The sequence below is a fragment of the Centroberyx gerrardi genome, chromosome 14, assembly GCF_048128805.1.
Source record: "Centroberyx gerrardi isolate f3 chromosome 14, fCenGer3.hap1.cur.20231027, whole genome shotgun sequence".
In the NCBI taxonomy this organism is placed as follows: Eukaryota; Metazoa; Chordata; class Actinopteri; order Beryciformes; family Berycidae; genus Centroberyx; species Centroberyx gerrardi.
Window position 1 is genome coordinate 15,555,437 of NC_136010.1, and position 14,475 is coordinate 15,569,911.

The window sequence follows — 14,475 nt, forward strand, 5'->3', positions numbered from 1 at the left end:
GATGATGGCCAGAATAAGTAAATTATGAGATTGTTGGATGGTCATTATAAATATTGAGAAAATAATACCCATCTCTTCCCATATGAAATATTGCAAAAGGGAAGACGGGTCACAGCGGGATCAGAGAAAGGAAGAGTTCAGGAGGAGGACTGTTAAGGCTCGGGCTAAGGCTACTGTATAATCTCAGATAATGCATTTCTAGTATAAGTGAGATTTTATATATTTTATAACCAAGATAATATCGTACTGTATTAGGCCACAATAAGCTGTGCCAGAGACCTATCGATATTGCAATGCCATGATTGCCAATAGAGGACGATAAAAGTCAAAGATTGCTTCATGCAACTTCTGGAAAGTCACTTTTTTCTAAATTGTTTTCAGCTTCACCTCGCCTATATAACTTGGCTATATAACAAATCTTTACTAGAAACAGTGGGGATTTTGCCTTCAGAGAAATCTTCTTCCTCTGACTTCGGGATGTGTCAGAGTTGTTGCTTGGGCAGGATTTCAGGATGAGTAGTTTTGTTGACTCATACAGAGAGGAATGTTTTCGCATGAGTTTAAATATACTGTTGATAAAATGCCAATAAATCCATCTTCACCCTCACCTCGTTGCACACTGTCCCCAGATAAAATCTAAACCAGACAATTCATGGATGTGAGAGCAAGGAAGCGGCTAGACATCCTTGGACACCCTCACTGTCCCCTCACGGTGGCATGGAAGGACTTTCCTGAATACCAAAAAGAAAGGCAAGAAAAAATCTGACAAAAGCATCTGATAAATATGAGTGCTTTTATTGTTTTGTTATCTCTCCTACCTGCTAAATAAGCAGAAATGGCAGTCTTTGTCGAGCCAATCTTAAAATTGCTCTGAAGAGGCATGTTTTATCTCAGCAGGGTCATCTTGTGTAGGGCTTTTTAAGATAAGTTTTACCCTGATGCGAAGAAATACAGGATTCAAGGATCATCTCCAAACTGTGGTTTTCTGTGTGGAAAAGGAATGCATATGGCTCTTTTACAACCACGACATACCTTGTCTTTACCTCCGACAACAGAATCCCGCAGGTCACAGACATAAATTCCTTTTGACACTTTATCATTATCTCAGGTATTTGCTCCCAGTTGTCTACTAACTTAAGCATGGAAATAGATACGTGGGTACCCATAACGAAAATGAAACACAAGATGGTGAGATGAGGAAACAATAAAGATGTGTTCACATTTCACGGTGGGTAACTTTAGGGTAACTTTAGTGGGAGCATGCAGTGGGAAAAGGTCACGCTTCAGTATGGTCATAAGTCAAGCCATCCACTGCCATTGTAACTGTGCAAGGAAAGTGACTGCCAGATGTGAGACAACTGTGATTGTTTTATCTTTTGTTTACCTAGAAATAAAAATGTCTGGGTGAAATATTTGTAAAGAATCACAGAGATATTTGTTTGACATATCTGTCATGCTTCATGCATCAAAAATCTGTTTTCTATTCAGTCTTGACTTTCATACTCACAAAGAAGCAAAACGCATTTGACAGTGTTGGAAGGAAACAATGTGCATTATTGCAGTCAGGAATGATCCATGGAAATCCAATTAAACAAGTTTATTCTTGTTACGTCAATACAGATATGGATTTGACTGCTATTATAACAAATGACAATATTATTGCTTAATAACTGTACTGTATGAAATTGCATCAGCAGAACCACACATGGAGAAAACCTGCATTTACTAGTCAATGCTTACAAATTACAAATTGAAAAAAAAAAAGTTCAAAAGGTAGTCAGTGCAACAGATACAAAATGTCTTTCTGATACTTCTACATCTTTTCCCCATACTTCACACCTATGCACTCTTCCCTACCTATTATTAGAAATAGGCTTAGATTGATCATGAGTGTTCAGAAAAGCAAGTGCACACTGAAGTGTGTCAAGGAACAGAGTGGGAGATAGAGAAAAAGAAGGAGAGGGAGATAGAGAAGACAGAGCAACATGTCTGACGTGGAGCTTCCTGTCACACTGCTGTAGCGAAGCCTATCCGGTTACTGCGACGGTCAAACTCTGTGTAGTAGCGGGCAATGAAGTTGGCTCCCAAAATCCAGATGGGACCTGTAGGGGGCGGCACATCCAATCCTCTGAAGGTGACAGTGCAGACGTCCCCTTCAAACTGTGACTGCTGGAGACACACAGGACCAGATCCGTTTAATCTCAAGTCAATTATAACATTAAGATATGAATATTTAAATGACTCATTCACCCTGCTTACCCATAAGATATAGTCCTCCTGGGTGAGTGCGTACTCCTGGCCACCCAGGTGAAAGGTGACACTGGGTAAAGTCTTCACAATGTCACAGTTTACTTTGTACTAAAGAAGAGAATGAGGGGAAAAAAGGAAATTACAGTGATTTCAGATATTTAATACATTGGATTTGATGCGCAATGCAAGATTTTTTAACTGACAAACAAGTTGTTGTTTCAGGGAAAGTATGTTGCGTGCGTAAGACTTACTCCACTTTCATCCAGCTGTGCTCCAATGGTTTTCATCAGCGCAGACACAGAGGAGGCAGGGCCTGTTATATAGGAGGAGCCTGTGTCAATCACAGCAGTGCAGCCCTCTTCACAGAACATCATCTCCGCCCCCACAGACACACTGAAGGAGAGGAAGGAGATCAGTGACAGAGTGGGCAAGAGATGCTGTCGCTGAATGTGTGTGGACAAGTTATGAAGCAAAGATCTCTCACCCTTTCACGGTGACTTCCCATTTGCCCGTCTCCTTGGTGTCCACATAGTTGAAGGCTCCAGTGTAGTAGTTTGGGTCCGTGCCTCCCAGCACCAGCTCTCCACCTGGAGAGTGCTTTGGGTCCCTGAAAACAATAAAGCACTCTCATCAAGGCTCTTTAGACACGTCTGAGGACATATTTACATGTCATTCCTGTAAATATGAGCCTTTAGGGAACATAGAGGTTTGTTTTTATGTTCCAAGCGGGCAAATGATCTCTGTACGATATCACAATGTTGGTGGCTAGGGATAGCATGAATTGTTTGTGTTTGTGGCCATGGTTTAGAGCAAGTAAGTACTGAAAGGCTCGGTCGTCTGAGGACATATTTACAGAGTCGTTGTGTCGTTGTAAATATGTAAATATGTCACTTTAGGGAACATAGAGTTTTGTTCCTCTGTCCAAGACAGTAATTGATAAGTCGTGTAGGCAGAGAGGGTCATTCCTATGCTGGAATGCGATAAATCATAGGTATAGAGGTTCGTTCCTATACTGCAGTATGATAAAGTATATTTCTATTTTTCATTATCATCCTTGCTTACCTATTTTTCTTTCTTTTGTTCTTTCATTCTTTCTTTTTGTGTTTTATGTGAAGCACACTGAATGCCTTGTGTATGAAATGTGCTGTATAAATAAGGTTTGCCTTGCCTTGCCTGTAACTCATTGTAAAAGAACAAAGTATTGTACATATCCTACAGCAGAAATGTGTTAATGTGACTCAGACGAGGCTCCAGCGGGTCAGCTGGAACAGTTCAACCCACCTGCTGTAGTAGATGGAGAACACTTCTTCCTTGAGGACATGCTGAGACATGATGCGGTCAAACACCGGGGTGATTCCGTCGATGGCCACGTTGGGGTAACCCATCCCCAGCACCCCGTCGAACTTGGCGAAGATGAAGGGCATGGCAGACAGGGAGGTGGCTTCAGCAAACACCTGGACCACAGGGATCCCACCAACCTGCAGGAATAAAACATGGAAATGAGACTGTCAATTTGAAGTGGATCATTTATAAACAGAGGATAATTACAGTATTTAGGTGTGCATGTCACAAAGATCATCACTTTCAGAGGGCCTTGATGTCAAACTCACCACAACCACATCCTCGCTCAGGAATCCCCTAACATTTCCAGAGGCATACTGAATGGAGAATCCAGTTCCGTTCTCAACGTGAGTCCGGGATTTGGAGCCATCATACCTGTTGTGAGTAACTAAGAGTTCAAAATTCACTGAGTCATAAAACCACCATGTATCTGGGAAGTCATGTTGTGCTTTTCTTTGTGTTTTTCTTTATAAAGAATCTAAGAAAATGCAATTCTGTGTGCTGCATCTCTGTGCGCATGTGTGTGTGTTTGTGTGTGCGTGCATGCACACTCACAACAGGCAGTGGAGAAAGGTGAGCAGCTGTGCGAGGGCACCCACAGGTTGGCTGAGCCTGTGTCAAAAACCACGTTGAACATCTGGGCAGGAGAGCCGATACTGATTTCCCCAAAGTACTGTGTCTGACAGGAATAAAAAAAAAACCCAAGTCATTTTACAATAAAAACTCTGACTTTCATCCCATGCCAGTTTCATTTTGTTCTCATGCCTAAAGAAGTTCCAGAATTGATCCCTTTTTTAAACACAATACAGACAAAAGTGCCAGCAGTGAGGTTTTGGTGTCTCACATCCAAGTAGTTGGTTAAAGGCGTGGGAACCGTCCCGTTGCTGGGGTCATCTGCGCTCTTCTGGGCCAGCTCAGCGAACACCTGGGCTGGTGAAACGCCCATCTCCCTCAGCGTCTCTCTGATAGTCGGCATCTTCTTTAGCGTGATCCTGGAAATAGAATGAGTGAGGAAATGTTCCCCCAGAGGACAGTAATGGAGTCAAGACGAGCGGGATCAGGACTTTGACGACAGCAGAAGTGTAGGGGAGGTCGGTAAATCACGCAGACGTATATTTTACATGCCGTATATCTGATACATATGTCTGAGCATCATCCAAGGGCAACAATGCCATGAGGTTCTAATAAAGTGCTGACTTTGGTTTCAGTGCCAGGCCAAAAAACAAATTTTTACAAAAAAAAGAAAAATACCAAAAGGATTAGCTTTTATTATGAGCAAATAAAACAATGAATCAAATAAAAATGAGTTATTCTGTCTTTGTTTGTTGTCACTGTTTTGCTGTGTATTAGCATGTGTTTTTACTCTGCAGGATGAGATTTTCACACTTTTGTCAAGCACACTGGTCTTTATATCACAATTTGAATAGCAGGCATATAAAACACTTAGAGAAAGAGTTGCTTACCTTCGCAAAGCATGGCTAGTGGTCATTGTCACTGATAGTGCAACCACACACACCCAGCAGTTCATTACTAGCGCCATAGTGAATTCTTTGAAGACAGGCAGAAAATGCAGGCCGGTGATGGAGGCAGGTTGTACAAATACAAAGTTGCTTTCCCCCAGCCTTGTTATAACTCCACGTTTTCTGAGTCTGAGTCTGTGAAATCTCTCTGTCTTTGCAGCCGGCTCCCTCGCCTCTTTTTATGCCGAGTCCCCTTCACGTCGCTCTGACCCACGAGGCCACTGGCTGTGGCTGGGAGCTTTCCTAGAAGTGACCACCAAAAACAAGCTCTGTTTCCCTCCCCCCCCCCTCTTCTGTCCACTCTTGGTCCCACAACCCCTCCCCTGATAAACAGGGTTTGAGAGGTTTGAACTTTGACCTCTGGGGGAAAAAATGGGAGACAGAAAGCAGGGATGCAGAGCTCTTGAGAGCGCTGACTTGCTGGTCACCTTGTCTGCGGCGCTGTGAGAGGCTTTATGTGGATAGAAAGGTGCTCCAAACTGTCAGGACAGATTCACAGCTACTGATTACTAGGGTGTTACAAAACAATCCACTAATTCACAAGTAATTTTACATTTTGATTAATTTACTTGCCATTACATACTGCTCTTTAAATGGCATTATTTCATAAATCTGTCGAACATGTATTCATTTCATTAGATGGTGCCCATCTTGCTGTTTTTGGTGCAGATTAACTGCCTCTTTTAGTCTCGTCTGTTTTTCCCACAGCCATCCATTCCTTATCTGTGGAGTAGACAGGCTTCACACCCCTCTGTTTACACTCTAATGTAAAGTTAACTGCAGCTTGTCCACCGATTTAGTATCGATTCTCAAGTAAACACTCTGCGCACCAACGTGGGGGGAAAGACAATAAACGTCTCTAAGTTCAATTCAAGATCTTAAATAGAAACTCTTGGCAGGAGATGGAGTCCATGTTGAGTATGTTATGGGGTGGAGGGGGATTGGCAGCGTTCCAGGTTTTCACAGCTCTCCCGGAGATGCACAGGCTCAACAAAGCACCTAATTACTTTCTGCTGATTCTCACTCTGTTTGCCTCAGGGAGGATTCCCACAGTATCTGGCCTGTCAGGACGGGGCCGCATGTTGGCACTGTACTGACCACCCAGTCGAGCCAGGAGATATGGGGGTCCATGTCAGGCACAAACTCAGACAGCCATAGCCGAGGTCAGAGGTCAGTCCCTGAGATATTCCCTGTGGGCCAAGCTGCCAGAAAACTGATAGCGTGGTCTGACGCAGCTTACAGAGGCAGTGATGACTTCCTACAGCATTGTGGCGCTCTTGATGATTTCATGAGGAGTGGCAATGACGCTTGTTTACTGGTGTGAGAAACATCAGAAATGTTTTGACGGGAAACAGATGATTGTGGAAGACCAGGTAAGAGGATGGATCAGCAGCTTTGACCCGCATGGCGACATGGATGCCGACAAGTTTCTTTCCCACACTGCAGGAGAGACCCATGCGTCATTCCTGCCTGGCCTCCCACCTCTCCAGCGAGTATCGGCTTCACTGGTGGTCATGGGAAATGTAAAACCTTCTCCTTGAAGACTGTTTACTTTAGCTTTATATGTTTTGAAATCTCACTCATATTTGCTTGGAGACCTTTTATGTCAGAATGAACGTCTGTCACTGACTGTACAGAGGTCTTCAGTCAGCAGACCAAGACAAAACAAAAGACCTTTCTGTGACCGGGCTACAGAAGATGAGGTTGTTGGGAAAGGTGCAACAGCCCAAACTGCAAATTTGGGCTTTCTGCTGACAGACACTCATCAGAGGCAGAATTCAAGAAGACGCATCTTGTAGGGTCGTCAGCTATCCATCATGATAAGGGAGATAAGAGAGGGAGCGGTGGTGGTTGGCAGGAAATGGGAATAGAGGGGAGTTACCACGCAAACAAACAGTTTGATTCCCGAACCCATGGCTCAGCGCCAATAAATCTAAACCAGCTGGCATTAGCAATTAGATGCTAACAATGTATGTTTTTGGCTTAGGCTACTCCTATACAGTCGCATCATAAAAGTAAAGTGCACAAATACCAGGAGCGGACAATTTGGTTTTACGCTCAATTACTTTACCGTGAACTCTAAATTAGAGTTGAAGAGATTATGATTCCATCTGGAGACAACATGTGGGTATTATATGTCTGAAAATATGTGAGTTTTTTTGTTATAATGCTAAATGGAATTAATGGTCACATTGTAATTAGCAAAATTCAGCATAGTGTATGACATATAATATCCATAAAAGACCTCACAGACACTGTATATGATGACAATAATTGATGTATTTGTAGGCTGATACAATGTATTAGTAAATCAGTGTTTTAATTTTTCCCTCACTTTGTACTGTACCTTGTCTGGAGTAAACATGCTGTACCTTTCTCGGCCAACAAGGGGCAGTATTGGACTAAAAAACCCATCAGCCTTTCCTAAACACCACAGACCGCAGATGAAGCTTTGTGTTGTGAGCAGACTGAGACTTCACCTGAGGGAGTCAGCCTGTACCCTAATTCAATGCAAAGCCGAGGGTAGAGATTGTGTTTGTGGAGTGCGGGAGTATGTGTGTGTGTGTGTGTGTGTGTGTGTGTGTGGGAGTGTGTGTGTGTAGGAGGGAGTGGGAGTGAGAATCAAAATTATTCACCTACTGTATCTTGAAATTCTGTACCGGGTGACTAGGCATTACTACATTACTACTATTACATGATTACTTACAGTCAGGCTTTCCACACCTCAGACAGACAAGAAACAGAGTGTGTGTGTGTGTGTGTGTGTGTGTGTGTGTGTGTGTGTGTGACCCAGCTGGCAAAACACTGTTAGGCAATGAATCCAATTTACTACAGCAACAACTACAGGTGTCTCCCTTGTTCGAGGTCAATCCTGCCTGACTAGTAGCACAGAAAAATAAGGAGATTTAATATCAGGTATTTGGGCAAATAGGACGAACTGTAGGGAATTTGTGAAAACTGATCCATACCTGGTGACTCATTCCTAAGTTTATCTATTAGCCAAGTTTCATTAGGCAGCGTGAGCAGTATGCATGTAATCTTTGGCCTACCTAGTAAAGATAACACAGTAAAATAGCTGGTTTGTGTCGAGCCACTCCAGTTAGATTCCCAGGGACTCCATTAGTGAAGCAGAACAGGTGCTCTATAAAGACAGAGGGAGAACATCTGGTGAAAACACAAGAAGCCATGGCAACTAATCTTGTTTTTCTACTTAGTGTTTGCGACACGACAAAGTGTCCCAGTCCATCTCCTGGGCCCATGAATATTTCATAACAGCAGGCCCACAGTTGCACAGTAATGCTGTGTGTCCATGCCCTGGATAAACCTGTGGATAGGCTTATTACTATTAAGCAGCTCTGATGGGTATTCGTTAGCCTCATACATCTTGTTGACAAGCCACTTCATTTCCTATTCATTTATACAGTCCCCCAGTGCAACGCATACATCTGTATCCAGACACTAAGTTGTGGTTCTTGCTCCATAGAAAGACTAGTGTAGTGGTGATCCATTAGGGTTAATGATATTTGTGAAATGGATATTTTGCATTAAATAAGAAATATGAGTGTCAGATTTTTCTTCATTTGCGTGTGTGTGTGTGCGTGTCTGTGTGTTGTGCATGGGCAATAGCATAAGTAAGTGAGTGTGTGTGTGTGTGTGTGTGTGTGCGGCGCTCTTTATGGCTCTGTGCACAGCATCACAAGATGATGATATCAACAGCAGCCAGCTGATATAAAAAGACACACGGCAGTGACTTTGGAACCAAAATTATTAAATAAAGAGAGAGAGAGCAAAGGCCTTGTACAAAGCTGTGTGAAGCCAACTGTTTTGTACTTCAAAGTCTTTGCTAATATCAAAAACGAGGCCAGTCGGGCTGCCAGCCGTGTGAACACATCCCATGGCTTATAGAAAGATCCAGCAATTAAAAGCTTGTTGCTTTGTTGAATAGAGCCATCCTTCCAAATACATGCAATGCTTACTATACAGAAACAGAAACATATTGGCAATGGGCCGAAATATGCCTATATCCAGTGTCTTGGTACCTCAGTGTTGCTCTCTGTAGCTGATTTTACTAAAGCAAGCATATTGCTAAAGAGTAAGGTTACAGCACATGTTTCCAAAAGGGTTGACGTCCTAATGTGGCCTTCCAGATCCAACCACAGAGTCTATATCTTAACATTATATTTTGCATTGTCAGTGCCCTCTGTAGGCCAATGCTGGTACGATATGAATGCTGGGTCCAGCTAATGAATAAATGCTCAATGCAAATTATACAGAAATCAGTTAGATAGCCGTTGTTTAGTTCTCATGTTCTGTATCATCTGTTCATGACATGAATTGAGGGCTCTAAAACACTGACAGCACACCATTCATATGAAAGACATCTCATACTTTGAAAGATGCCTCCATGTGGAAGCTCCATAGGAGTTTATAGGTCTTCCCTGGGGATACATCCATCCTCTTTCCTCCTGTTGAAATAAATGCATTCAAGCCAGTAGTCGTTAAATCTGCTCTGTGCATCTCTGCGGCAGTGAAGAACAAAGCTAATATCTGTCAGCACCATTGTATCTTTCGAGAGTCGAGCTTCTCAAGGTTGTTGTGGTTACCTTGGTCACATGACAGGATTGTGTGCACAGGATATCCCCATGCAAAAAAATGCACTCTCCTCTAATTGCTTGGCTTTGCGACTTCCTGGACAACAAGCTTCCATATCCTCTCATCCAGCAAACATCCTCTCTAAAGGGCTCAGAGTGAAGGCCTGACTCATCCCTGAAGGGAGATCAGGGAAATGTCTCACACTATCATGGTATCACTTCTATTATTGCCCTCTGTCTCCTCTTAGTGACCATATGTATATTCTTAACGTGATAATCCATGGTATTCTTGCTTTTCTTGATTTTGGCGACACCCTTGGTGATAAGGGTTCATTGCTTTGTTTTTTTGCACTGCGTTTCCCAGCAGCCATCACTGGACTGACAGCAGCTCCCACTGTTGCCAACATGGTGACTTTGTTGCTAGATTTAGAGGCTTTTCAGTATGGAACGACCACAATAAGGAAATTAAATTGCAAATGTGAACATTCAGAGGAGTGCATGGAAAACTAAATGTCAATGGAGTTTTCATTTTCATTTTCATTTTGGCAGTAATAATGCATTTTCCAACATGCGAATGAAAATTAAATTCAGATTATTTCATTTTAATTTTATTATGCTCTCATATATGGGAATTGAAATTGCAATTCTATTTCATGATTTCAGTTGAATTATGTCACTTCTCAACTTCTATATTTCAGACCCCTATGATTGACCTATATAAGAGGCACATTGTTTACAACATTAGATCAACTACATTACATAATAGACATTTGACTAAGGATAATAAAATGTCTCTCTGAATGTTAGAGTTGTACGATCTAATCTAATCTAATAAACTGCAACTCAATGTTGGCACTAGCCCAACATAATAAAAAAGACACTCAGTGTAGAGTCAGACTAATAAATGATAGTGAAACTTACTAGTCCAAAATAAAAAGAGACACATCTGCATCTTTCATCAGTCCCTTCTCATCTTTGACTGCTTTTCATCTTGGAAATGCAAAACTGATGTTCATTTCACTTTGCTTTTTAACACGCTTGCCTTCCTCTGAGTGTTTTAACCTGTTTCTTTTTCCTTTGATTTTCTGTTGGTGAAGTTTGAGTTTCTGTAGGTACTGTACTGGTGTTTTCTTTGTCTGTTTGGCCATGGTGGCTATCGCTGCTCATGCTAACTACCCACTACTTATAATTGTTGTCCTCGCAAGCATTGTCATCATTTTGGGGCTTTGGCCAAGGGTCAAAATGAATGGGGTTTTTGGATCCTGTTTGCCAATCATTCTGTTTTTAAAATGGGTGAAATAATGTAAGTTGAAATGACATATGACAAAGTTATTACATATTTTAACACATTGAAACCCCTTAGATCTTTTAATCATATTATGAATCATGAATAAAGCAATTTTAGTGAACTTGCACAATTTTTGAAGTCTTGGAAGTCAGTAGAGGTATCTCTACATTCCTGTCAATCAGATTATCTTGTCTTTTCCCTTTTTCTATATTCTAGCTCAAAAATCTTTCATATACCTCCCTGTCCCATATACAGTACAAACCTACCTTCAGTTATTAGATTGACAGCCTTGTCAGGTGGAGGGAGGATGCCTTAAAGGCAAAAACGTCCCTCATTTGTCATTCACACCCCATGGGGTTTCACAGATAAGAGATTAAAATATGAATTGTGGGAGTGTGGTTCATTACTGTATCATTATTGCACACCACTGCTCATTAGCATACATTAATATGCTGCAGTATCCAGGGTCGGGTTGACCTTTGATCCCAGAGGAGCTCTGAAAGTGTTCTGGAGACAAAACAACCATCTGCAAAGCAAACAACCCAAACACTCCCACATACACAGAGTGGGGAAAAATAGAAGCGTCTCTGGTCCAAATAATTCTGAGATGCTGAGTGTGATCTCAATGTTTACAGCATGGAGAAATTCACAGCATTTGCAACAGATGTTTTTTATTTAGTGTTAATGAGTGGTAGGTAAGCTAGATTCTGGGATTTATCTAAGACAATGAGTGTCATAGTGATTAATAACATGATTTCAATGGTTAGATGTGTTGTGTGGCGTTCAATTATTATATTTCAGTTGTTAAACATGAAGCTTTGTGTGAGTGTTAAATAAGTTCACATCAAAGATCCTCCGGCCCCTGGGAGGCTCCTGCTAAAGAGAACAACACTCATAATTTGCGGAGAGACTTTATGTTCTTTTTACTGGGTGAATTGAATCTCTAGGCATAACAAGGAGCTCCAGAAACAGTGTTGTTTTACTTGGAACTGTGAGTCAGAAGTGGAAGAAGTGGGAAGAGGAAGAAAGAGAAAAAATATGTTGATTGGTGAAATATTTTTAAACCGAGCATGAGGTCTGCGGGTGATGTGAGCCTCGTGGCTGGTAATAAAATACATCAGGGTGGGCTTTGTGCGTGTGTGTGTTAGTGTGGTTTTGCTTGTGTGTGTGTGTGTGTGTGTGTGTGTGTGTGTGTGTGTGTGTGTGCACATGCCCATATGCATATGAACGACACAAAAGATTAAAAAGAAAAACAGAAAATGCACCTACAGTTGCTACAATCAAATTAATTAACAGTATCACAACAAATGGGACTGCGGCCAAACAGCGCACAGAAAGACTCAGATCTTGTGACACCATGGGGAAAATACTTCAGTAACCAACTTAGCCTTCTGCAAATTCTGGTAGGTTGGCTCCAGATTATAGTCAACAAAACCTTAGTCTTTCCATTGCTGCCATGTTCTCTATCCCTGAATAATTCAATATTGCTCACTGTCTGCTCCTCTTGTGCGCTGCATGGTGAAGAAGCAGTGAAGGGGAAGGCTGGATGCACGGGGACAGGCCTGGTTTTCTGCGCCCGCAGCCAAGCGTGTGTCTTACGTAAGCGAAGGGGGTTGGAGGGCCAGTGTGTACAGCATCCAACCGCATGAAAACTCCTGTCGCTTTGTCATCGCGTGCCTCCCCCTCCCTCACTTCCTATCTCTTACAAGCTCGCTAATGCCCCAATTTTTAATCAGCGGTCAGAATCATCATCGTATGCGGCGTCTGACTCCTCACACTCGGCTCTCCGCTTCTGTTGTTCTGTCGACCTGATGCTGTCGGTCTTTGTCTCCATCTCTGCCTTCATCTCTGTAATCTCTCTCTCTCTCTCTCTCTCTCTCTCTCTCTCTCCCTCCATCCCCCCTCTTATTGGTCTTCTCTTAACAGGCAGACATTTTGTCAGATCAGGCTCACCACTTTAAACTCCTCAAGAAGGATTTTTATTTTAACAATTTTTGTTTTAATAATTCTTTTATGAAATGTTGCCACTATGGCTTCTTTATATGAGCAACTCCTATTCATGCCTGCATCGCCTATACACCGAAAGGGAAGACTGTTCTCATTAAAATGCAACCGCAGCCGCTGCATCTATAACAGGTTTCTCTAAAAGAAAAGATTTGAACCTTGTATCCTATGAGACATCTGGAATATGAGAATTCAGCTGGTAACTTCTGCATTATTTAACAAACCCTCGAGCCATCTGATTTCTCACAGGTGTATATGATGCTGTTTCTCATTATTTCACAGCACACAAACATCATGCCCCTCAGATGTTTCTCTGAATTACAAAGTGGCATTGAATTAATCTTTCTGTTAAATGAATACACTTTGTACATCACACCTTGAAGTTGTTCTGCCTGCCTCGGCCTTCTCAGACTTTCTGGATCCAATTTTTTTCATGAAATGATAACACACGTATCAACACACTTTACCTGATACACCCATCAGGTGTATGGCAAATGGTATGTACTGGCAAATGCAATTGATAACACAAGCAGTGTGCAATGCGCAGTCAGGGCATGTTGTGTGCTTTTTTCACGAAGAACAGAAATAAATCTTGCTAAACACCACTGACCAGCTGTTCACTAATCTCTCTCACATGCAGAAGAGGGAGACCAACTGAACAGACATCAGCATGCCCGACACACACTGCAGACCTGCTGTACTTTACAGTGGAAAGTCAGGAAGGTCTGACTCTCAGTTTTCTGTCTGTGCGTTGTGTTCAGATCATAGACTGTACGTTCAGATTCATGAAGTATAAAATAAATACAGACTGACAATGAATAAACCTCTATAAAAGTGAGAGAATAGAGATTGTTTTTAGAAGTGAATGGTGGGATTTAACTAAATACCTTAAGCTGTCCCAGTGTGGTCTCTCTGTTACTTTGTTGTCACCGGGGAGAGCTTTGATGCCGTATTCCTTTATCCCCCAGCCGCCACGACAGATCGATACGATGTTTGACTCGCTGGTTAATATTTAATCACTCTGCATTGATTGTGGATGCATGGCATTCCAGAGGTTTGGACACCCAATTACTGTCACTCATAAAACTAAACACAGACTCTCTTACACAATACTGGAGGGGTTTGCATTCATTATTTCAACAGTCTTTGCTGCAGGCTGGCCTTTATGTACCACTCAGAGTCATGCTTTTCTCATTATTCTTAACAAACTGACTGGGTAAACAGCGTGTTACTGTTTACTTTCTATTCTTATTAAAACAGTTTGTCCAAATTGCTTAATCTTGTTTAAAGTCTCTAAAAGGAACAGTTCTCCACTTACAGGCAACAATGAATAATGAGTGGAGCGTCACGCTAGTTGAGCTCTGTCAAAAAGAGGGCCTCCATTATGTTATCTGGGCCTAGCAGACAGTCACCTCAAAGCACGATAATTTACTCTAATGCCCTTACCACAAAGACAACACTCCATCCATTTAAACGGTGC

At 42.0% G+C, this 14,475-nt stretch overlaps 1 protein-coding gene across 1 annotated transcript; it reads right to left on the minus strand.

The window, feature by feature from the left end:
- Positions 1-2,007: 2,007 nt before the first annotated feature.
- ren (renin) lies at positions 2,008-5,131 on the minus strand. The gene is made up of 9 exons (XM_071920780.2): positions 5,055-5,131; positions 4,436-4,583; positions 4,147-4,270; positions 3,861-3,979; positions 3,532-3,728; positions 2,735-2,857; positions 2,502-2,643; positions 2,260-2,358; positions 2,008-2,169 (listed from the first exon to the last, which is right to left on the minus strand). The coding sequence occupies exons 1-9, from the start codon at positions 5,129-5,131 to the stop codon at positions 2,008-2,010; spliced, it is 1,191 nt and encodes a 396-aa protein (XP_071776881.2).
- Between the last annotated feature and the right edge of the window lie 9,344 nt (positions 5,132-14,475).